The sequence below is a fragment of the Melopsittacus undulatus genome, chromosome 6 (assembly GCF_012275295.1).
Source record: "Melopsittacus undulatus isolate bMelUnd1 chromosome 6, bMelUnd1.mat.Z, whole genome shotgun sequence".
NCBI lineage: Eukaryota > Metazoa > Chordata > Aves > Psittaciformes > Psittaculidae > Melopsittacus > Melopsittacus undulatus.
The window spans coordinates 78,074,244-78,101,113 of NC_047532.1; the positions used below are offsets into that span (position 1 = coordinate 78,074,244).

Genomic DNA, 26,870 nt, shown 5'->3' on the forward strand with positions numbered 1-26,870 from the left:
TATATATATATATATATATATATATATTTGCATTCCACGGTGCTTCTGAATGCTGATGTCTTTCCTAGAGCCATGCCTCAACCATCAGAACCATATGCTTGCAAATTGGAGAAATAATTTTTTGTGTCAACAGGAGAAAGAAATCTGTGCTCTTGTTATTAGTACTGTCTAGTTGTCTACACAGACATAATTCACTCCCCTGCTCCAAGGCGTCTTTCACTTGATTTTACTCAGAATGCCCTCTGTTTCTTTTAACAGTACTTTAAAAGAATTATTAGTGGCATACCTTTATACCAAGCACACAGATCTCTCCCTTAAACACTGGAAAAAAAAAAACCTCATTATTTCTGAAAGAGCTTTTATAATGCATGTACAGTTAAGGTCAGCCTTTTGCTTAGAGTTAAGTTGCTCTTGGGAATCCTACGACTGCTCAGATAACCCCAAGATCTATATCCCATCTATACATGAGGTATCACATTAACTCACACAACATGTCAAGATAACACAGAGAATGGCCAGCTACAGATAACAGCATTCTATATCCAACTGGCTCTGACCTAAACACCAGGAGAACACAGGCTCATAGAACTTCCCAGAACTACACAGCCTAATAGCTCCCACTCTTGGCAGACAAAGAGAGCAACACAAGTATGTAAAGAACTGTTAAATTCAGGAAGGGCTGGACACAAAGTTCAACTGATAAAGGTAAGGTTGCCTTTTATTTTAAACACAGGCACAATGTTTAAGCCATGAACTATGGTTTACAACTGTTGTTCTTTGAAAATCTGAGATTAAGTTGCTATAAAATACATGGCCAATGTTCCTCCTCAAGTTTGCATGTTACATATTTCTTTTTTATGATTTCTGGGAGGCTTGACATTCAGAGGAGTTTCAAGTTAAAAAATACATGTCTTGTCTAAGGAATTCCACATTAGCCTTTTTACATGACTTTGCCTAGAAACCCCAAACTTGTGATCTAACTTGAATCAGGTACCTCTTGTTGTGAAGTTTGGTTTGACTGAACTTACAGAAAGGGATGGAAATTTGTCAGCTATTTAATAATATCACAGAATGTAGGATGATAACAACAAATATCACAAAAAGCAGCAACTGAAATAAAAAGTGAATAAGGTGGAAATATGAAAACAAAGCTTTACACACTTGGAACTGTAGGGAAACCAGAGGAAAACATTACAGACTGGAGGAAGGTGAGTATTTCCTTCCATTTAAGAATCCAGTTTGTCACAGTCTTGTGAGATTTTTATTGGTTTTGATTTCACACAGTGTGCTCCACGCAGGAAGCGCTGCTTTTCCAATAATGTCTTGACAGTTAATCAGTTTAACCTTTGCTCATACTTTCCAGAATAAAACTGCTTCCTAATTTGTTTTTCCTTTTCATAAACCTCTAGATTGATCTGCCATCTTTAAAAAGATTAAATATTTCATTATACCTAATATCAGATTATTGAAGCCTTGAGTACATGCATGAACAGTTCATCTAATCCCATTGACCTTTTCATATGAAAATCCACTTTCATGCTTTATCTGCTATTTGTTAAAAGAAAATCATCTATTTGTTATAAAAAATCATCTGGTGTTCAGATGCTGCTTCTTCATTTTTATATGGAAATTAAACAAGACTTAACTTTTATTTACGTGGAACTGAGAAAATGCACCCAAGATTGAAAAGTTGTATGTGTTAAGTCTTATATTTGGAATATTATGTACAATTTAAACCATGAGGCTGTCTTCTGCCTTAAATGTAAGCAGCATCCATCTCAGTAATCAGACCTATTCAGCTGTATTTCCTTATTTATAATTCATACAGAGACAACATTTGCTGGTAGATTTCCTTCTATTTTATGTATAAATAACTGATGCCAATGTCCTCACATCTGTAGCCAGTTTACTCCAAAAGAAGCCTCCTACAGGGCAAATAAAATCAATTGTCCATCTCTGAAACCACTGGTTTATCAGCAAATGACAAATAGGAAAGAAAAATCTTCTCTTCAACAAAAATCATGTTAACTTCCTGCACAGAGAAAATGACCCCCTGTGACAGAGCAGATGAACATTACAATTAAGCAAAACCCCAAAAGTACTGGGGGAATTGTAGCAAGTGGCACAAATCACATTTATTCTGCCAAAAATCTGCTTTGTTAGAGAAAACAAAGAAGGGCTGAAAGGAAAGTTTTGGTCATTAAAAACCAACAGCAATTTATACTGCTGGTAATAAGTCATCACTGTTTGTAGGAAATATAATGAGCTTTTATCTTACAGAAGGAAACACATGTAACTGCAAGAAACCCTTTTTCATATATATTCTAAGCATCAGGATTATTAGTGACTTTGCTCCCATTAACACGCTTTGTCTACTTAGGATGCTATAGCTTATTTTAACTTGACTAACTCTTTCAGTTTAATTCCTCAAGTCAACTTAAAAAAAACATCAGAGGCTTTGAATCAAACTACAAAAATCTCAGAGCTGCAAGGTCAAACATTAGCAACAGGAGAAATTTAATAAAAGATCATCAAAAGTGCCTGGTAAACCATAAGGCTGTGTAAAGAATTCCATTTAAAAAAAAAAAGAAAAAAAAGGATTAAACTTAAAAATCACATCCAGAAGAATGACCATGAGACAGAAAACATTGCTGGAATTTAGATAAGATGACAAACTAGTTCATAAGTAAAAAGAATCACCAGTCACTCTGCATGTCCTTGTGAACACACTGGCCACACCTGTGATGCTTACAGGGTAAGGTTGGGTGAGAGAAAAGATTGACAGCAAAATTAATAGTAAGAATTCTTTGTATAATACCCATAGTGGTGCTCAGATGTAAGTAGCCAACTGTATGGTGTTCACTCATGTGCCATACATATACAGGTATCTATCTGGTAGATTCAAGACAGTAAATGCACAAGTTACCTTTTCAGCATCTATACTGCTGTAAAACACCCCACCATCCTCAACGCTCTACTGACCTACTGGTTCCATTTTGTCAATAGGCCTTCATATTGGATTCATTAGCAAAGAAGAACATTAAACATGGAGACATTTAATCAATACGAATAAAATGTTGTTTATATGCAGAAGAGAAAAAACATATGAAGGTACTTGAGAAGTTTGAGAAACAACAAAAAATGTGTGACAAACGCAATCACATAAATCCGTGAATAAGTTAGAGATGAAGCAATAGCAGTGCTAGGGAATAGTTCATCAATCAGCCTAAGTCCTTGGGGAAACAAGACTTCTGCTCTCACTCGACTAAAGTGCAAGACAGAAAACGACAAACTGAGAGAAAATGATGGCTTAATTAAAAGAAGTGTCTATCTAATAAACACGGCACTGAACAGAGACACTGACTGAGAACACCAAGAAAAGGAGATAAAAATTGGCAGGACAAACCTGCCTAGTGCTAACAGAAGTGTTATTTTCCCCTCTTTCTCTTCATATTTGTGTGCTACCCCAAGTTTTTCTCTTCTGATGAATCAGTAATGCCCAGCCAAAACAGAACAGTTTGAATTATCTTCTTCAACCACTATCACTCAGACTTTGCTTTTGATAGCTAAGCAACAAGCCTGGTGAGCAGCACAGCTTATTTCACTCAGATAGCCAACATATGAATTAAGCTATCACTTACCTATACTGCTGACTGACCAAGAATTAAAACAGCATTAAGTGTTGACTGTATGGTACAATTCAACCATATATTTCACATACAGCCTGGGATACTTAGAAAGCATATTTGTTATTCTCTATTCAGTGTTAATAAAAAAATATGGGAAGGATACTGTGTGTATGCACATGCACTCATGCACACAGATATTCACTCTCATACAACAAGACTTCAAAAGCTTAATGCTAAACTAAACATCACCATTACACTGCTGACACAACCTCCCCCATGTGATTTTGCCAGTACTTCACCAAAACAGGCCATATTATTACCACTACCTACTTAGAAGAAGTAACTTTACTACTGTTTTTCCCCTGCTTACTTTTCTCAGCTCAATAAATACCAGAAAAGCAAAGTTCACATGGATTACGAATGCTTACAGGTTATGTAACCCTAATAGGAAATGTTGGAAGTATTGCATGTCAAAGCACACAGCTATTACTTTCAGGTATTTTACCTATTTGCTTACCTTTACTTGCACTCTCAACATGCTGCAATTCCTCAGGAAATTTTAAGATGTCACGGTAGTTTTCCTCACAGATTTCTGCCAGGAAATGTAGGAGCGTTGTTTTATGATCTGATGATTTAGTATCTCGAATCTAACAAGCGAACACAAGAGAAAAGAAAATTTTTCAGTCAAATGTTTAAGCAAAGTGACCATTGCAATTCTAAACTCATCAGCAAAAAGTTACGGCGGTTGCCTGCAAATGAAAGAAATCATTTAAAACATGAAAATTCTCCAATTCTTTATCATTTAAGACTACAAAGGGAGCCTACTCCTATGCTGTATTTCTTGAAAGAATAATTATACCAAGAACAAAACCTGAAGACAGTCCATAAAGTCCTGAGATTTGAGCAATGCAGGTTCAGAATGCTTGCTGTGATTAAAAATATAGCTGTGAATTGAGACTAAACAGAAAAGCATTTAGCTCATTCTCAGTGCCTTCTACTGCCAGATTTCTAAAGGAATCCCTCTGAAATGCTGCAGAGCTGGACAGAGTGCTAAAAGTCAGAATTTGCTCCTCTACCAGCCAAGTTTAACAAACTCCTTGTCTTAAAACTACAGGGTACTTATTCAAACACAATTTAACACAGGCTGATGTATCCTAAAGACTTGAAATCTTATACAGACACATTAAATAAATGCACCTCACCTTCCTGGAATGCAAAATAACACAAAATCAAAGGTAACTAACTGCCAATAAAGAAAATCTAACACATTCAGCTTCATTTATGAAGAGCTGCCTGAAAATTGTGCAGAGTGTGAACAAAGAGGTAACTGCATATTTTCACTACCCTTTAAGGATATTCTAGAGGCAATTTTGAGTGGTCTAAAATAAACTGGTCTTCTTGAAGGTGGTCAGACCCTCTGTTCAACATGAATCTGAGCGCACTAACTGCTAGAATCAGTTTGGTGTTTTAAGCAACCAAGTCTGAAACAATTGTTAAAATACAGGGCTAGTAACAAATTTCCAAGGAAACGGATCCTGGTGGCTAAATCCCATGGCACAGTACATGCATATATGCAAAGGAACATCATGAACTTAAGAAGGAGAAAATTAATTTAAGTCTAAATTTAGTTTCTCCATTTTTATATAGATATGGAGAATGAATGTATGAGTTGATTGAAGATTTAGTGGAAGTAGAGATCACCCCTTATTTACAAGGGCACCAGAGAGAGTAGGTGTATGCAAGAGTTTGAGATAATTGTACTTCACTCTCCCTAGAGAATTAGTATTACAAGTATATTGTAAAGATGTATTTAACCACATTACTAACTCATCTAGTACAGTTCTTATACATGAGTAAGCTACAACATACACAACAAATGAAATCAAGGATTTATTTAAGAAGAATACATAAATGTGTGTATGAAATCTCCTATTTGTTTTCTCATTCTCTAAATCACTAGAAGTTCTAATTCTATAATCCTCATGACAGGCTTGCCATCGATGTTCAATTTAATACAGGCCTTTCAGCTTTAAGGATTACCCTGTTAAGAATAATTGAGTACAGTCAAAAAACAGGCTTTTAAAAATGTAGGGTATTTAGGCAATTAAGAATGCAATTTAATTCATACCCATTCAGTGATTAAAGACGAAACAATGCTTAGTAGTGGCGTGCAGTTAAAAGGTCTTAATGCGCTACATACATAGAAGTTTCTCCAACTTGAAAAAAAACCTGGTAGATTTAGTGGCTAAACATCTGCATGGTAAAAAGAAATTGCATTTCAATTTGTCTGTGAACAAGAACTGTGGGATTTGCAGTCTTTGATCTCTCTGACATCAAGTGGATAAAGCCTTTTCTTTTTTCTAAATGGACAAAATTATTTTGCCTTCAGATTACAACAGAAACATCTTTTGTCACCAGTGGTAACATCGTATTACCAACAGTTAGTAATAGCACCTGCTGAGTAGGTAAAACCTGTAGTAAACATTCCTTCAGATCTCCAACAACTGTGTCAAATTCACTTCTCTGGCACAACCAACAAATATATCTCTGCTACATTCATCTCTATTTCCAACAGATAAGACAGAACAGATAACACAGCTCTGCTTGATCTTTATAATTAATATGTATGCTTTAAAAAACAAGTTCTAAGCCTACTAATAAAATTAGAAGATAAGGAATTTAGTAGTGTTTGAGCGTATTTTAGCAGATATTATTTAAATGTACAAGTAGAAATGAAAGATGGGAAACAGAATGCTAACAACAGCATGGCTGTGTCTTGACATTCTCTGGATTCAGAGCATACTTGTATTCAGGATAATTCTTTCGTCTCCTCTCTTTTTATTCTTGGGTAAAGTTTAACGTTTTATTCCTAGAATGAGACAAACCTAAGTATTTTGAACAACAAAGTGAAATCAGGTTTTTCTCCTATCTAAATTGTCCCTAGTTTCAATTTGCAGCCTTTGTCTCTCATTCTTTTGCTCTACACTGTGCTCAAAAGTTTGGTTCCACCTTCACAGCAACTTACTTGGTATCGCAAGGTTGCCACAGGTCCTGCTTAAACCAGCTCAAGTTTATCAACAAACACAATTGTTTGTATAGAACCCTGAACATGCTGCAGATGCAACCCACCAAATCCTGAGTTAAGGACAAAAAAGTCACTACCCGTGACCTCCTGACTACAAGCCCAGGACACTGTCACCTATCATTGCTGTGAGGGCACACTGCTGATTCAGGTCCTTCTGCAAGGACAGGCTCCAGGTTTTCTGCTAAGTTATATCGTGCATAAATACAAAATCAACTTGAAAACACTAGCATTTTCTGTCAGCACGAATCTCAACTCTCCTTTTACACCCAAGAGCTCTGGAGAAGGGCAAGTTTAAGATGCTAGATTTACAAACAAAATACACTTAGGGCCTGTGTCACATTAAAAAGTTAATAAACAGGAAATCTAGACAAGTGTCTAGTTTGCCATCAAAACACTACTGTCTAAAAACACCCACCTCATGCAGCTGACATTTAGTCAATGTCTTCTCAACTAAAGAAATGCCTTATTTGGGTTAGCAGACTAAGAGCAAATCATGGGGAATAATATAATCAATACCTTCCACCTTCCTTTCATTCCTTGAACTTTTAAGCATTACTTTCTCAGATAACTGAAGCTAAGATCTACTGTAAACAGTGATTAGAACTTCTATTTTTATACGGTGGCTCTTAATTACATCTTAACAGACAATTCAATCAGTAACAAAAACTTCTGTTAGGTATTCTATGGGTTTTAAATACCAAATGACATTACAGATTAGTACAGGAGCAGAAAAGGAATGTCACATGCATGTCACAGTCTTACTACATGTTGCAGCTTCACAACTGCAAGTAGTATGGACCCAGGCTAAAGAAAAGGTGGACTGTACAAAGGGTTGCATCTTTAGAAGCAGAGATAATTGCCTTGCTAGTGATCCCTTGGTGTATTAAACAAAAAACAAAGCGAAAAAAATGCCAAATTTCTACTTAATAAATATATGTAATGGAAAAAGTAAATGTGCATCCTAAAACTCTCTGCCCCTCAAATATTTCTGCATTATTCCTCCTGTATTTTCACCCTTTTCATTCTCCAAGCTTTACCATATTAGAGAAATCCTAATAGTTCTCTAAGACTTAGTAAACCCACAAAACCCACCAACAGTAACGGAATTCCCCATTTAGAATATAGATAATTGCTTTACTTCTGCGTCTTTAGTAGTGTTAACATATTGGAGCAGAAAAGCTTTGACAGAACAGTGTCTGAATATACGGCACCAGTAAAACATCAACAATGCATGTCACTGACTTCAGGTTTTCCAAATTGGTTTCTTTTATAATAAAAGACACTAACAGTGTGGTATTACAGATTTCTATTGCAGGTTTTGATTCTATGGCCTTTCTTTACCTGAGAAATAAAACTTGGGAACAACATATTTAGGTAAAAATATAAACTAATAAAAATATAGTAGATGAGCGCAGGCTTCAGAAAGCCAGCTTCCAGCTGAAAGTTGAAGCTTCATTTTGAGTGGTCAATACTATCAAATTCATTGTTGGGGAAAGGATTAAAGACCAAGATACACAGAGCATAATAATCACAACAAAGCCATTCAGATCAAGCAATATACAGAGTACAACATTTAGGTCTGCGGCTCAGAAATAACATCAATGTAACAAGTCTCCCTTTACAGGCAGTGTCTTGGTAAAACATTTAAAATATGTAAACCATTCTGTAACCCACTTCCAAAACTTTTATTATTTTTATGATTCTATTTTATTCTTCTATTGTTATTCCGTGCATACATGAGAATAGCTGCTCCTGCTTGCCAGTCTTGATGCAGCACCTGAATTCTAATGTTGGTCTCTCTTATTTGAACTAAATTAGGTTCTGCCAAGTGTTGTTTACAAGTCATTTCTTTCTTCAATAACATCATACACTGCAATATAGCATCCAGAGAGATAATCTGGTTTTAAGGATTTGCAATTACTTTACAGGCATTAGCTTTTTAGCTATGGCCAGACAAGTTTGTATTCATGCTCTCTTTGCTTTATTTTCTTTATCATGATTTAAAGAAGTTGTTAGATAACAACAGATTTCTGCATACACAGTGCCTGGCTTTGTTTTAAGAACACTTATTTTCTCAAAACAAACCTTTATCCCAGATCAATACTTGCTCCTATCCTTTTTTCCAGATCACAGAACATAACTACTAAACAGACAATCTGAAGATTGTTCAAAGATGACCAAAAAAAATCAATATGAAAATCAGGTATTATTGAGAAGTGAATTCCTGATGTTTGAATACCTCATCATTACAACAAGGTCTGGGTGTGTTCTGCACAGAAGAATGTGTACATACAGAGATGTGTTCTACCTGCCTGGCTCTAAAAAATAAACTTCTAAATTACAAGCTCTCTTGTCAGGGGCAGGAATTCCACTGCTATTAAAGGCAGTATAAATCACTGCTCTCAAAAAGAAGAACAAAGATAGAATGAACAACAAACTAAACCACTTGCAAACATCTCAAGCCTTTAAAAACCACTGATCGAGATCCCCACTGGTTTGATTCCCCTTATCCCAGTACGTTTTCTGGTTATTTTTTTCCTGAGACTTAAAACCTTGTCTTTAGACAAAATGTCAACCTACAGTAAAGAACAGCTAAAAACTGACGTAAGTCACAGATAGGTGGATGTATTATAAATTCTGTTCGTGTAACAGCTGAAGTTCCAACAATATCAGAGGATAATACTGTTGTTTAATTTCTATCTTAACTTTGTCCCATCAAGTATCTAACAGGAAGAGTCACTAAAAGTAGTAAAAAACAGACAATGACAGAAATGACCAACATTTTAAAATATCATAGAATCATAGAAAAGTTTGGGTTGGAAAGGACCTTAAGATCATCCAGTTCCAACCCCCTGCCATGGGCAGGGACACCTCACACTAAACCATGCCACCCAAGGCTTCATCCAGCCTGGCCTTGAACACTGCCAGGGATGGAGCATTCACAACTTCCCTGGGCAACCCATTCCAGTGCCTCACCACCCTTACAGTAAAGCCAGATTATCTTGTTTGATTTTAAAACTCCCATTGAAGCAGTTCTTACTTTAGGTAAATAACGTTTTAAACTAGTAAGAAATTATTTTCCTCATTCTAAAGTTGACCAATTGTAAATTTTGACACCTTCTGAATAGTGTGATAACTTAAAGCTGGTATGTGGCTGTAGACAGATATTAAATCTCATGCTTATAAAAGATATTGCCACCTGGTATAGTTTAATATGTTGTGCTATTCACAACAGTTAAGGAAGACCTCTCAGACCACAGTCTTAGTTAATAACACCCGAGCAAATTAAGGCATCTCACTATTTCAGGTGGAAAATGGGAAGGCAGAACTTGAAAGCAAAAGAACCAAATGCAATTATCAGTTGAAGCAATCAGTGCATAAAACCAGTCATTACCCAAATATGAATTCAGATTCTTAACAGTAATCACTAACAAAAAAACAATCATTGTCAGTACTGATGCTGTAAACACCTCCTATTTATAAAATTAAGCCTCAGTGGAGGGAAGGGTTACTTCTCTAAATATGAGTACTTCCCTAAAGTACAGGTACAAAGTTATTTGAGAACAAAGAACTCTTGTGAAAGCACATTATTATAGTCATCTAATTCAAATTAGACTGGCAACTACATAAAGCAAGGAAAAGCAGAGCTTTTAATAGCGGAAATTACCTTTTTTGAGTAATAAACAATAACTTAAAACTGCACAATGCGTATGTCACTCTGTCCAGAAAAAATTATCTACATTTCCATTGACTTAAGTGACTTGTTCCGGGCGTGGAATTTAAGAGTGATGATTCATAAGGTTTAATCAACATGCAGAGAGATTAATGATACAAAGACCTTCCTTTTCCTCCAACAGCCCTGGTGATGGTCTTAATTTTAGCCATCTCCTTAAAACAAAATATACCTCTTACCCAAATGCAATGGCACAGTGAACGTTTTATTATGGAGAATGTTTGTTTTCTCCAATATTCCCTTAAAGAAGAGGGGAAAAAAAACCAAAACAACCAATAAAATAACCCATTGCTTCCCTCAGAAATAGCTATCTTGAAAACAAACAAAAAAGTTAAATAGATTTTGTTTCTGAGGGCAAGGCTGAATTAAACAGTCATAGATCGTCACAGTTACTCTAAATGGAATTAAGCTATAAACACAGATAGCTACGCTTCAGCAATTATTCAGTTCAGTAGAGAACAATTTGCAGGATTAGTCAATCTACATTAGCTGTGTCAACATCTGTGGGATTTGCATTGACAGCAATTCATAAATCTATCACCTGGAGTGCAAGGATTCCTTCTCAAATCTATGCCATGCTGGAGTACCATTCATGCACAGTCATCACTTCCCCTTCCCCTTATTAACAAGTAGTTTTCTACTTAAAACATTAATTTCCCTTTAGATTCCACTACTATCAAAAAGAAAATGCAGCACTAGAACTATGAAAAAAAAAGTCCTTCAACTTGGGCTCTCTTAAGAAAAAGCTATTAAAGAACCAAAGTTTTTCTCAGGTGATGTTTTTTATTTTGTCAGAAGTTAGTAACATTTTTGCATTAAACTAGAGCAAACAGAATCTCTCTCTACTGAAATATGTCAGATTGCTGTATTTGAAATATTATTTCCCCCTCAAGGTTCCATTTCCTTGAAGTACACATCACATTTCCTCATGCCATCCAAAAAAACACCAGGACTTGAAACCTGGATCCTCTAATTAGACCAAACAAAATCATAACTGAAGAATTCCTCTGCAAGATTTATACTGACTACTTTGTTCTTTAATCTGTTCAGCAAATGTTGCATCCATTTAAGATAAGATAAAGTACCTTCCTTTCAAAGGCACTCTACAAACTGAGACAGTCAAGTTCAGATCAATGCCTTACACTCGTTTTAACATACAAACAAACAAGCACTGCACATTAAATACTGACTGCTATAGATTCTGCAGTTCTCGTTGCAGCCTGTATGTTGCCACCACAACTGAAGTTCAACATCAGTTAACAGTATTCATCTTAAATCATAAATAGTTATTTCTGTGACACTGCTAGAGGGATATCTGGATCGAAGATGGGGAGAAAGATGAGCAGCTAGAGCAACTTCAGAGCTCTGTGTATATTCTATTGACAAGATAATAGCTGAAGAAATTCAGATTGAAAAAGCTGTTCTACTCATATACTCCAGAGAGAGTACAACAGACGTAGAATTAAACTGCCCTACATCGCCACTGCACTAAGACAGCTACAGCAGGGGAGCAGCCCACAAATGCTTACTCTGCATTTGTCTATCCGTTATTTAATACAGAGGTGCAGTAAACTACCCTGACTGAATGTTTTTCCATGTTTAGGGTACTTTTTCATGTGTCATGAGTTTTACAGATCTGCACTTAAACGTTTTATAGCTCATCTTACCTTGCAAAGAAAACTGATGTTAAAACCAAGAGACTGTGCGTTTCTGGAGCCAGCGTTCATGTAGTTTCCAAGGAACAGTACTAACTCTAAGAGCTTGCTGAAGCTTTCACTCTTCTTGAGCTCCTCACAAGCCAGTGTAACTGCCATAATGTCAGGTTTGATATTGTTTACATGCTCTTCAAACATAAGCTTGAAGAGGATCCCGTTGAGACGTGACCGCAGCATTTTCACTGAACTCATCTACAAAATAAGAAACATTGAATCAGAACATAAAAGAACCCAAAAAAGTTATTTAAGCAAAGTAGCTTATATTAGGAAACAATATTGTGCAGCAAACAAGACTCCAGTTTCTGTATGTTTTTACTGCCTATATTGTATTTCCAGGAATCTGTACCTGGCCATAAATGTGTCCCCAAACCATACACGGGAAGTGGAAAAAAAATTCAGTGAAGCTACACACTGAAATTCAGAGTGTGCTTTTTGTCACCAAATCATTTCATTTGTTCCAAATTCACAGGCAATAAATGCACACTACCAAAATCCTTCCTCGCAGCAAAGGAAACATCAGCTACCAAGAACTGAGATGAAGCTGAAGGTACCACAGCAAACATATCATCACCTCTCCAGTGAAGCTACTCTTGAACTGTGATATCCACCAACTCCACTGAACAAAGCTTCTCAGTTTTCTTTCCTTCAGAAATGGTACTACAATCTCTCAAGCATGTGTGTTGATACCAGCACAATCACATACAGCACACTTCAATCTGACAAAGCAAGAAAATGAAACCTTCCATTTTTTTTAGATTCTTTAACTGAGCTGATGCAAAGCTCTGAACTTGCTCTTGGTCACTAGGCGAGCAATAGGGGAAAGACGCAATGAATCCTTAGGGACCCTTGCGGAGGACATGGGAATATCTAAGTGAGTCTGAGACACAGGAGGTCAAGCTTCACTGGTCAGACATTTGTATAAAGCCAGGTCAAGCATTTTATGCTATTGTACTGATGTGAGCTGTTAACTGGAATATTTGCAGATGACATCAGTGCTACATCTAATGAGGTGGTTTATTTTTGCAGCTTTTGACATGAAAAACAAACTGTTTTTTCTTCAGTTTTCTATGCTTGCAGCAAGTTATAAAATAAATAATATGGATCCTGACAGAATTGATAGTTACCAAATAGCTCAGAGGTATTTTAAGATACACAGTGGCATATATTTGCTACTAAGACTTTTTAAGTTCTTACCATCAAAAGCCCCAACCTGTGTATCTCAAAAAATAATCAGAATCAGGAGATGGATAAGGAGGTTTTGGCTGAAATTCATGCCAATAAGTATTACATTAAGAGCAATATACCTAAAGATACTAAAGTAGGGATATACCTTTGGATCCCATGACATCATACCTTGTAGGCCGAATACTGACTGCTTTTCAACCTCAGCTTTTTGTCCTCCTAAACATATTTTGTAAAACTATTGCCCAAGATACTATCACTTTTATGTTTCCAGAAATTTTCAAAAGGTAGTACAGGACCAATTCCTTCCTGAGCTGATAAAATGATGGAAGGCTATAAACCAGTGTTGTAACGTGGTAAATGACCAAGATATTGAAAAGTATCTACAACAGTTTAAACCCACAAGACCAGTTTCGTTAGACTAGCTACGAAAACACGTCCAGTCGTTCATATTTTGCACAAGTGATCAGCAATATTTCCCCTTAGTAGCAGAGTATAACTCAGGAGAGTTATTTAAGAGTGAAACATGCACTGAGACCTTTAATCCACTTGAAAAGTATCATTTAAATGCAAGAACCTTTCAAAGCTAACTCCTGATTTTAATCAGCAGAATAAAGATTTCTCCCCCAATGTATTCACAATCAGTGGTGTTCCTGAAGCACTCTGTCACCTTGTTATGTAACAAACCACAGATCATGAGAATCCAACCCAAGATTTTTAGGTGCTCATGTCTCTGTTGCCCAAAGCTTTACAGCAGCTCTTTGAGGAACCATGATTTCTCTACCGGTGTTATCTACCGGACAGCTACCAGAAGCAGCTGTAAAAGCTTTCACAGGAAAGACTTGGGTGGCCTGAATAATGATGAATTCATATTAAAATTACTATAGATATGAATGTACTCCAGATGGTCTCAAACTATTCATCTGACCAGACAGGAATTAGGAAAAGGAAAGGAACAGAAGCATTCTGCTGTAACTTTTTTTATCTATCTCCACTGTCACAAATTTCTCTGAGTCTCTATAAGCCAAAAGTCTTGAAACATTATTCTTCTGATCATTCTGTATTTCAGAAATATCATTATGAAAAGCTCTGCCTTGAAAGTATCTATCTTCACTAAGATGTGGTAGATAGATATTTAAATTAATCCCATAATTTGCTTTTAATTTCCGCAGAACAATCTCCAATTACTGTTTTTACTGAAAATGGCACAGAAGTTGCCAAAAGCTTTAGATCCTGAAAACACTGCAACAAAATACGTGGAAGCCAACAGAACCATATGATTTCAACATTTTTGATAAATAATCCGTAACAATTCAACCCATTTGTTCTTCCTTTAACACTGTGAAGTGCCATGGAACACTGATCACAACTACTTTGCAAGGTAGTTTGACTACCAGACTAGCAAGAAGTTTTGATTTCATTTGCTGATCTGCATTATATTTTAAAAGTATCTTGACAGTTTTATAAGTGCTGTTTAAAGTGGGTTGTTTCCTTAGAATTCAAAGCATTTCTATATACATTATGCTCTTTATGTATTGACAGAAGATGACCATAAATGCTGTTTTATTTCCTCTTTCTCCACCCTGCACTGGTTTCTCTTTCCTCTGCATGCTTCTGAATTACATATGTCCAATGGCTGATAAACATACTGAACTCACAGGAATCACCTTAAAACAGGTAAGGTGCAAAGATTATATTCACTTAGAAAAAGGTCAGATTGTTTACAGCTCTACAAAATTAGTGTCAAAGGCATCTAAGAAACAACACAAAGAGGTGCAAGTAACAGCAAGCGTTAGCTTCCACTATGAACAATTAAAGCAAGAAAATGGGTATTTCTTTGCCAGCTAATTGTGAGCACTGGGCTGCGTGTCATTATTTTCCCTTCTGAGCTTTCATAAAGGTCCCTGTTTGAATTCTCTACCTAATCAAGTTCTTTATTCAGTTCTTTATTATTTTTCTCATTGTTCAATTTTCAAGCCGTCTATTGAAAGTAGGTTCAAAGGTTATTGGAGAGAGTCAAAAAGCACAATTAAATTTGCCTTGCTTCCCAAGGAATGAAGCTGACATTCCTATTATACAAATTTGTCACCTTACTAAGACAACTTACTCAGCCCCTACCTACAATATATACAAATTGGGGTTTTTTTCCTAGTAAGGTTCTAGAAAGATTAATTCTTCAGCAGCTCTAGAAATTACAATGAGGGAAAACAAGTGGCAAAAAAGTCAATTAACATAACTGAATTACTCTAAACCAATGCAAGTGCAACAATCTTGTACAATTCTTCCCATTTCACCTACCTGCCAGCAAGGACATTCAGGATAGCTATACTTATACAGCAGAAGAGGAACACAGAATCTGCAAGTCTCTGTGACTACTCAGTGAAACTCTTGCATTCACAATTAAACTGGTGATAACCCATTCTTAATAGCTGGGGGAAGTTTTGCATTCCCCAGAAACCATCAAAACAACCTCCCACTTTTCCAGAGCACACACCAGAAATGGAGCTCTGTGGTCCGTTCCAGTCACTTGCTTTTTTGATCCACTAAAGAGTTATTAAGTAACATGGGCACCACAAATGGTGGGGTGATCTTTCTAAAACTGGTAATATTCTCATCTTCAAAACTCACAGTTGGTGGTGAAGTGGGTAAAGTTTTCTAAGTCTAAATAGCACTAATTGCCAAAGATTGTTTTCTCCAGCCTGTCCTCTGAGTTGGCAGGAAATCACTGATACTCCCACAGTGATTACAGCATCGATGAGATTTATGCTTTTGTAATACTTAAGTTGTTCAAATGGCACTGAAATTGAACACCAGCATCCTCACAGAGGTTGCAGCTGGTCCCATGTCATAAAGAAACTCACTTTTAAACACAAGTTTACATTTAAAAATCAGAGAATATTCTGCCTGGCTTATTTAATGTTATACAACATTCAGTTTACCTATTTTTCTTGCTCTACTTCAACGTCAGCACAAACTTTTCTTTATAGGAAGTTGTGTTGCCTTTTCTGATCCCAGTTTAACACTTCGAAAAACAGCTCCAATAACTAATTTGATTATATAATTGATTTTAACATTTCATCTAAATGAAAATGCAATTCTAATTTTCATTTACGTATCAGTTGAATGTTAAGTTAATCGTTCTCTTCTAATAAGTTACTCATTTACTAAGTATGGTTTTTATACACCAATTTTAAGCAACTTATTCCAGCCTTTATTAAATTTGACAGGCACAGTGATTACCCAATTAACATCTCTTAATAATTAAGATCTCGATAATTAACATACCTTAATGTACATACAAATAAGGGTACACATTTTAAATACTATTTTAGTCCTTCTGTCATTTTCTATTTCTAAACATCAAGGTTAAGATTATTATTAATACAAAACACAGAGCTTCATTCAACACATAGTGAAAAATTACTCCAGTCAGCAATGAGCTGAAGTTTAGATGCATTTCTTCCACTTTAATGGATGGTCCAATTAAGTCAAAATCAGAAACAAAACCAGCATTTTAGTAGTATTAATGCAGTTCAAGGTCTCTAAAAAGGAGTCACAATCACTACCCATAAGAAAACATAGTATTTGTAACTAAACCAAATTGTAAAGGTAAATAAGCAAACAAGCTTCAGGAAACATAGTCCCTTCATCAGGCCAACATCACCATCTGAAGATGTTAGATTAAGCAGTTATTTCCTGATGTTCCACTAAATACTTTTAAACTCTTTCTCAATTTTTTTGTAGTTGCTCATTCCTCAGAAGAACGAATCAGTGAAAACATGATGATGACTATATTACAACTGTCAGAAAATAAGAATACTTTAATGACTTTTTCAATACAATCAAGTGAAAAAATAAAGACCATTTAGTTGCAACCCAGTAGTAACCATAAGTCTGATAAATGCACGGTCTTCAGGTACTTAAGACAACCAATAGAGATGTTACAGAGAATAAAGCAATAAAACCAAATAAAGAGAAAGGCTGAAGCAGAGGAGACAAGGTAGGTGTGATCTACATAAAAGAGAAATGTGTAGCAGAAGATGAGATAGAGTTTGGAAAGAATCCAAGTTACAAAGATCAGGGGTGAAACATTTAGGAACTGCAAGCAGTGAAATGGAGCCATGTCTGTAGAGCCTTGTAAATCACCATCATTATGCATAATTTTCTGCATTTCTTTACTTACTTTAAATATTTAACTGAATAGAATCCATATACTTCCTAATGCCTCCACCTCCATCCATACCTTAGACAAATTTCAGATATTCTCCTTGAACAAAACCTAATTTCCCACTTTGGCTTTATTTATGCAGGAGAGAAAGAAGCAGATATTCATTTTGTAAATCAGCCACTCCACAGCATCCTTTGCTCATTGTGATTTCAAAACCAGGCAGGAAACAGAGTAGACAGGGCAGTTATTCCAGCCTGTCTTCCTTCCCAGGGATCAAAACCCCATCTTGTTGGAGGGCTGGAAGTACTGCTATCATTTCATCACAGTGTTTTAGTCACACAGCAACTGCATACTACATGACAAAGAGGGAATAAGGCATTCCTCTACTGCTTTTAAACAGATTGCTTAATATACATACACATACATGTAATTATACAAAATATAATACAGAATGTATGCATACTGTATATACTCATATACAGATATAATATATCCATATGTATGCATAAGGTAAATTTTAACATATACCTAAAAGATATTTTACTACGATATTACATTATAATTATTTTATTGCATGCCTTAATTCCTTCAAGAAAGCACTTACTATATATTCATAGAGATTTTTCAGTTGTTACTGGTCAATAAATGGATGGTAACTGCTTCCTATTGCAGGACTTGCAAAACACCAACCAAACTAACCTAAGCCTAAATTTTTTCTTTTTAATGTATCTGACAAAATAGATCTCTCCAGTTAATTATTACACTAATACATACCACAACTCCAAATTGTTCTGGTTCAGCAAGATCATTATATTCATCTTTTAATTCGGCTAAGGCATTGAGCTCCTTCTGCTCAGGAAGAGTCTTCACCAGGTTCTAAAACAAACAAGATATTATATCAAATTAGTTATATTAAACTAGCTGAGATCTTAAAATAACACGTTTAAAATATCACAACATGGAAATGCAGGAGGAAATTATGGGAAGCTTATTTTATTTAAGCAGTTTTAACACTATGTAAACAACAAATCAAACCAGTAATTATTTAATATAGACATCAGCACCTCTGCTAGTACCTAATTTGAAGAATGCCTTCTCAGTATTAAAAGTTAGATGAAACCCCTTGATGCTGTCAGACCCTGAAGAGCTATACTTTATTTTTCACCCCCTACTCTCCCATGTTTGCATCTTGCTCATTAAATGTTACTCAAGAAACAGCTGATCTGCGTAAAGCAAGACATAACTAGCTAAAAAAAAAAAAACAGAACTCCCGAAACATTCAAAATAGCTGTGCCCAAACTTCACTTAAAACACCTTAAACAAAAAAGGAACAACATCTCAAAACTGGATAGATCCGGATAGCAAATATGCTGGAACTCAGCAAAAAGCACAGCTTGCTTGAAAACCTATCCATGTGCACAGATATGCTACATCTATTAAATATTTATATAAAGGCAATCTAATAGGACTTTAATTTCAACACCTATTTGAGTGAAAATAATGTGTTACAGATGAAAAAAAAAAAATCTAATTCTTTTGATACTTCTGGCAATACCATACATGAAAGTAGAACATTGGAGTATTGTGTACAGTTCTGGTGTCCTCAATATAAAAAGGACATGGAACTGTTGGAACAAGTCCAGAGGAGGCCACGAGGATGATCAGGGGACTGGAGCACCTCCCATATGAAAACAGACTGAGAAAGTTGGGGCTGTTCAGCCTGGAGAAGAGAAGGCTGCGTGGAGACTTCATAGCAGCCTTCCAGTGTCTGAAGGAGGCCTATAAGGATGCTGGGATTGAACTCGTCATTAGGGACTGTAGTGACAAGACAAGGCGTAATGGGTTTGAGTTTAAACAGGAAAGTTTAGACTGGATATAAGGAAGAATTTCTTTATTGTAAGGGTGGTGAAGCACTGGAATGGGTTGCCCAAGGAAGTTGTTAATGCTCCATCCCTAACGGTGTTGAAGGCCAGGTTAGACAGAGCCTTGGTTTATGGTTTAGTGTGAAGTGTCCCTGCCCATAGCAGGGGGGTTGGAACTGTATGATCTTAAAATCATTTCCAACCCTAACAGTTCTATGAGTCTATGATTCTATAACATGTGCCCTTAAGTTATAAGCACATAAGCTCTCCCCTCCCATCAAGGTAGTGCATTTCCATGTGTTCCCATAAAATATGATTAAAGTAGAAGGGACATACACACTGACACTGTCAGAGGACCAATAATGACTGTTTAGGTTTATGTCACAAAAAACACCCTGGTATAAAAAGAAAGTTACGTGCCTTTCAAAATCACAAAAGCAGCCAGTGCTATAAAAGCATGGGTTTTTTTTCCAGATATAAAAACCTTAACTGGAGAAAATCTGTACTGTCAGAGGTACAGTTGTCTTACTTTCACAACATACTGATCTTGCCATCACTCTTGCAATATTCTTAGTCATTAGGAGAATCTGATTACTGATCACTCTGCCAGGCTTGATGAAACAAGCATTAAGGTACAAGTTTGAGAAAGGCATCAGTCTAATTCGTCAAATTTGCAAATGGTAGCTAACTTAATCCTCCAAGCTGAAAGCATCAAACATCACCCATCTTAACAGGGAAAACCAAAGATGACAAGCAGCCTCATATGAAACAACCCTCTTGGGGAAATATCTTTACACCTACACCAAGGAGCTACTGAGTGTCTCAGTAAGCAGAGTTCAAAATATTTGACAGAGATAGGCATCATATTCACCTCAATGCCCTATTATTAAGCTGCAGTCTTGTGTTTTAACCCAAGTATGCTTCCTTTCCTATTCACCCAAACTCAAATCTCACTTACTTCTACTTCTGAACAAAGAATCTGTAAAAAATTCTTGCTTGTTTGACTGTTTAATGCTGAAGATTAGAGACATGAATTAAGTAATGGAATTTTTAAACTTCTTTTCATTAGGTAAACTATTTACCAAATATTGCAACCTAAAATTTCACAGTACTGATCAGAAATGTGTATTTCATTGCACATTAAACATTATTTCTTTCATCAGTGCAAAAATACAACTACCTAGTGCTAAAACTGCCTTGTCTTTTTTATAGCTACATAATCAAAATCTGTAGCATGCCTGATCATTACTTTTTCCTCATCCATACCCCTCTATGGTCTACAGCTGACAGATGAATTCATTTTACCCTCAGCTTCTAAGAAGACTTTGGCTCTACTAGCACTGCAGCTCCATATATATACACATGTGTGTATATATATATGTTTAAATATGTTTACTTTCATTAATTGTATTGAATAACTGAAAATGAAGCTAAATCATTTGGGGATCACATACTCAAATCTTTTTCATTACTTTAGGAAAGAGCTTCATAGTGTATTCATGACGATGTGATTTTAAATCAAAATAGGGTAAATAAAAGCTTATATAAACATAAAAAATAGAAATCCAAGGCTGACATTAAGAGGCTGAAACTGTCATTCACTATCAAAACACCCTGAATTCTGCTGAACACGGTGTTTGACAACTGCATGTTTACAACAGCTCACTTTCTCAAAGACAAAGTAGGAATTGAGAATCTTTTTTTTCCTGGGTATTTTCTTCAAGAAGTTACAACTGTACACAGCCTTCTACATACTCAAACTGATTAATCCAATTAATTTCAGTATGTACTACAATCAGCTTGAAAAGCAGCAAGAAATGAGGACTTGAGAAGCATAACTGAAAAAGCACCTTCCTATCTGTTCAATTACGCTCTGCCCATTTTGTTCTCATTGCTTTGATACTTGGAACAAAGCAGTTTCTCCATGAGCATTTCTATAAAGCACAGGTTTTGCTAAGCATGAAAGCAAGCAAGGCTTGCTCTGTAAAATCTTTCCAATCAGTAGTACTGAAAACTGTTAAGCTGGCAAATTAGTTAATAACTCAGTTGGGAGATTAGAATGAAAACAAACCAGATTAGACTGAAAATGATATAAATGATACAGCCCATTTACCCTAATACATCTTAATGTGTAAGAACATCTTTAGGAACACCAAAAGAATCTCTTCTCTGGATTATCAGCTCAATCTCTCCACTATTGGGAGTGACTCTGCCAGACCATTCCCTTCAGGAACAGATCAACCTCCAAAGCCCCAGGTTTTTGAAGATTACAGGCAGCTGAGTTTCTACATAGTTGCATTCATGATGAATTCATGTATATCTATTCTGGTGTTAACACAGCCTTTTACTTAGGCAACTTCTTTTTTCTCCCCAGTGCTTTGGCACATCACTCTTTTCCCCATCTAGTTCTAATGTAGCTCTATCCCTTCTCAGCTATTTATACCACTAATCTAATCAAGTCAATCTTTTCTAGCTTCTTTCTGTAGACTGGTTCTCCATTCCTCAACCAACTTCAGTCATTCAGCTTTTCCATTTTAAACTAATTTTTGAGAAATAAACTGAGTCCTTTAGACAAGGTCTTCAAGGTACATTATTCAAAAGCATAATAATTATCCTCTCTACAGAAAATACTTGACCTGAAACACCTTGCAATCACATCTGCCTTTTTTATGGTACCGTCTCTGGCTGGGATGCAGCCAATATGGTGCTGTTTTGACGTGTGACCAAAACAATGTTGATAACACACTGATGTTTTAGCTACTACTGAACAGTGCTTGGGCAGCTGCAAGGTATTTGCTGTTTCTCATTCTGCAAGTAGGCCAGGGAGGGCAATCTGCACCCCCACACACTGGGAAGTAGGCCAGGGCAAGTGAGGTAAGGGCTTAGCTGCTCCACATGCAGCTACACCAGTGGTAGCTATACTTGTCCCACTGAGCACAGACTCCCTATTACTTCTCCTCAATCATTTCAGGCTGATAAGCAACAATTACAACATCAGCTTTTGGCATTTTAGAATTAACATGCAAGACCTCATACTTCAGCATAACATATTACATCCTATTGCTATTAATCTAGGTCTCAAGATGTCTCTGTTTGTTGCAGAAGCAACTATAGCAATATGAAACTCTTCTGCAGTAGAGATATTCAAGGTAGGTTTTTTTTCTTCCTGCTGAGTTGATTTTTCTCATCCGATAGGCTTCTCAATCTAATGTTCTGATATCCCTGATCAATAAATATGATTTTAGGACTTAGTATTTTCAAATACTATATATCATGTGCAGAAGCTTTTTGTAAGAAAACATATTCAGTGCAAACATGATATTTTTAGCAATGCAGATAAATATTAGAAATGCAAATCAATTTCATGCTGACATGGCCTGAAGCAGGACACCATAGTGAAACACATCAAAGTCAGCTGGAAACCATTTCCCATCAAATGGGAACTTCCAAAAGCATTAAAGTATAGCAATTAAAATAAACAAAAAAATATATCAAGGATTTCCCAAATGAAATATTAATGAGAATTCTGGATACATAATATGGATTTCCAAACACATTAGTTTAGGTACTATAAGTCTTAGTATATGACACAATAACAAAATATAACAGTATGTTGTGCTGTTGGGTGCAGTTGTTTGAGATCTAAGACAACAGCAGCTCTTCTTTTACAGCCTCAAAAGAAGCAAACTCCAGACTTGTAGGAGGGCCTTAGTGACACAAGAAAAACTGCAGGCAAAGGACAAGCAAATTTAATTTCCTAAATAGAATTCCATTTACACCATACATTTGGCAACACAATAATTTTATTAAACATTCATGTTAAAATTTAAAGAAGCTACATACTTCCTAACTGTGGCAACTGAGTTTAGCCCAGTGTCCCTGGAATAACCACTTTCCAGGTCCAAAAAAGAGAAGAAATTAATTTAGAAAGCCTTGAAGGGAATGCGACAGGGGTGCAGTAGAAAGAGGAGGACAGGATAAACTAAGGGCCAGTATGTCAGCTAAAACCTGAATCTGCTTGATATTAAAATAAACCAATTTAACATCAGTACCATTGGTGTGCTACATCAGCATATCAAGTGTAGGTTTACATGTTTATCTTGCACTCTGTGACTCTCCAGAGATCATGAGGGGCAACACATGCAATTGCTCTCCTCCTACTGTGAGGAAGTCAGAGAGGGATGTAAAGAAGCTGTATTCCATACTTTCTCCTCTCCAGCTCAGAAATTTTGGTTTCAAAATAAGACCAAATCAGCTTTAGCACAGGTTTGATTTACAGACCGTTTTTTTGGGCTGTAGCAATATCCTAAAACATTCAGATAGTTTCATCTGTCACTAGTGACAAGCAGAGTTGTTCCCACAAGAAGCCTGCTGAAACTTTAACATCCACCAGCCTACACCTGGAAAATGTTTGTCTTTGACACTGATAAACTACAGTTAACAGATATAAGCTCCACAAACTGAGAGAATCAAAAGTACCTTTGTTAATGGTGTCTTTTAAACATAGTCACTGCTACATATGATCATATTCAAAAGTAGAAGTGAAATAAACAACAGAGTAAACACAACTGCTGCACTTGTGGCTGATATCCAGCACAACCTACACTAACCTTACTCTTGAATTCTTGTGCTTTTACAACATTTTACATGGAAAACAACCTATGAAGAAAACCAGAGTAATTTTCACATACCTGAATCAAGGATTCACTAAGTTTCTCTTCATCAACCTCTAAGATAATATTTTTTATTTCTTCATAAGGCAAACGGAAAGAACCCAAAAATATTGCTGAAAATCAATAATAAATCATTAGGATCAAAAAGGTCATAAAAATTTATATAAGAAGGAAAACTTAACTTACAGAAATCAAAAAATCCAAATAAAGGGATTCACTATTAATAAGTTTTCTGTATAAAACAAGTTCTAGATGAGATTATTGCAGTTCAACTTTCAATGAGTTTCATTTCTAAGAAATGAAACTACGACAACACTTAACTGTTCAATCAGCCTCCCTTGCTCCCTGGAGTGTTACTTATCTCTAGCAATAAAGTCCTGTTTTCATGAATGGCAACATCTGCATCACTACTTAAACAGACTTATTCAGCCACTTGAAGACCTTATCAAATATTTCTTTGTTTCGGAACCCTGTATGAATAGCTGTACTGCATTTACAATTGGCTGAGTGATATTTATATGACATTCTAGAGAGAGAATCAAAAGGATAATGAAGAGCAAGGCAAAGGAATAAAGAAATTATCCTGTCACTTTTTTGGATAACTAAATTTATACAAGAGGCAGTGTACATATACTTCAAATATGGAGTTCTCAAAGCATTTTCACCGCAGGATATTATAACATCTCAACATCCAATAAACTATGAAGTATTCCTAACACAGATGCATATACATACCATTTCAATAACATACTGTATATATTCAATCCATCTACTGTGGCTGATTTCCCTGCATCCACATTGTCAGAACTTGAAGTTTCATATCACTTGTGTCATTGTTAATTTTCTGCTTAAGAAAATGTGCTCATGGATGTGATAATAAACAATGCACAGATGTGGTTTTTACACACTTCATTTGCCATGGGCATAGTTGGACTAGTGACATTTTATGGTATTTTTAATTCAAATAAACAAATGTACTACTCCTGATGATTGATTTCCCTCCATAATTAAAGAGACAATTGGAACATTAAAACAAAGAGGCAGGACTGTTTTCCTTACAGTTTCCAATAGCAGTATATGCAACTAACTTAACCTCTTTTGGAATATTTTGCTCTTTAAAAATATAACCCTCACAAAGCTCCATATCTCCATTACTTTAAGCAGAAAGAGCCCTTTGGAATGGCCTCTCAACCCCAACCCACAAACCCTACAAACACAGTGCCTTCCCTGAACTAATGATAATCCTTTAGTTATACTTCAGTCTAAAGCAATTAATGAAAGAATCAACATTTTGTTATGAAAAGCATATAGTTCATTAACACTAAAGTAACAGAGACAACTGACGTAGATGTAAACACAGTATTATATAGTTATATAGTGAACTGAAAGTTATATAGTGAATTGTTATATAGTGAACTGAAATCCTATGTATGTGAAACATGTGAGCCTAAGCCTCATGTTCATGAGCCGGTATACAGAAAAAGCATATTGTACATGTAAACAAAAAAGACCATTTAGAAGTCATCTGTGTACATGCCAGATCATCGCCTAATGCATTTCACATCACTTACATAAATTTTGTGCGCTTTTTGAATCCAAAATCCTTAATTCTTTAATCTTTTTCTTTGATTGAACTGTTTTCTTTTCTTCTGATTCTTCTACTGGCTTTTTAGCTGAAAAAAAAGGAAATAAATGTATTTATTAAATTCTGGTTCATTATTACAACTGTTCAATCTTAACAGACTAATAGCAACTCAGCTAGAAAGCCATAATAATGCATCTATTAGCATTAGTTCAACGCAAAAAGAATGCACTGCCTTAACGTACTGTAAAATATCCACAGAAACAAAGCACAGAGACAAAATTGGTAGGAACATGAAATGAAAATGTTAATATGACAATGACCAATTTTCCCCAAGCGCTACCAAATTACATTCATACATTTTAACCCACTGAATTTGTTTTCTGCAGCTCCAGTTTATTCTAAGCACTGTGAAAACGACAGCAACTTGGTGTTACCTCAAAGCACGTGAGTGCCCTCTATTGAAACACAAATAACTCTAATACCCTTTGCAGTTCTTCATCCACAACCAATAACATAAATCATTCAAGATTTATCACACTACACAAAGGTAGGCTTTCACTATTTATTTATGTTGTCACTGGTAAAAAGGAAAACCAAATGAGAAAATATCATATAATTTAAATTATTTTTAATTAGCAAGGATTGCTAGCCTTACATTCAGTACTTAAATATAATGTGGTATTGAGAGATTTAAATTATATGCTGATTTTTTGCATAATTTAACATATTTAATTCTCACTGAATTTTCTTAAGTATTAATTAAGTAAATGCATTAAGAAGGATTTATTTCCTTTTAAATATCACCACACATTTGGCACTGAAGGAATAGAATCCTTATGCTTAATGTGAAACTTAATGAATATTTCAAGTCATTCAAAAGTAACCGAAAAACTTCAAAGTCAAGTTAAGAGCAAGTTTTAAATATGCCTTTCTTTTCTGAGATTGTTTTTTGCTGTACTGGTTTCATCAGGATGGGTTTCATTACAAGTATCTCCTAAAAAGAGATATTAATACTTAGTGTGAAGAAAAACACCAAAGCTGCAGTTTCAACCTCTCTAAAAAAGAAACCAGAACAAAGAAAGCAGTTATTTTTCTCCTTTACACACCAGCACTAGGAAAAGAAGTGGCATAAAATAATTCTACTGGGCTTATATCACTTGAATAATTAGTTTACCCTGGGCATTTTTATGTCAGCATTAATTAAGATAGGACAAGATCATTCCCTCATCCCTAGCTAC

The 26,870-nt window shown here is 35.7% G+C and overlaps 1 protein-coding gene across 5 annotated transcripts in view; it reads right to left on the reverse strand.

Annotated features, from left to right (window-relative positions):
• Positions 1-26,870, reverse strand: part of DIAPH2 (diaphanous related formin 2) — a 232,578-nt gene that overhangs the window by 131,448 nt on the left and 74,260 nt on the right. For all 5 annotated transcript variants that reach the window (XM_034063587.1, XM_034063586.1, XM_031048216.2 and 2 more), the window contains 5 exons: positions 25,619-25,720; positions 24,066-24,160; positions 18,287-18,388; positions 12,115-12,354; positions 4,147-4,276 (listed from right to left, as the gene is read on the reverse strand). In XM_034063587.1, the coding sequence (XP_033919478.1) occupies positions 4,147-4,276; positions 12,115-12,354; positions 18,287-18,388; positions 24,066-24,160; positions 25,619-25,720 (669 nt within the window). The remainder of the gene's footprint in view (positions 1-4,146; positions 4,277-12,114; positions 12,355-18,286; positions 18,389-24,065; positions 24,161-25,618; positions 25,721-26,870) is intronic.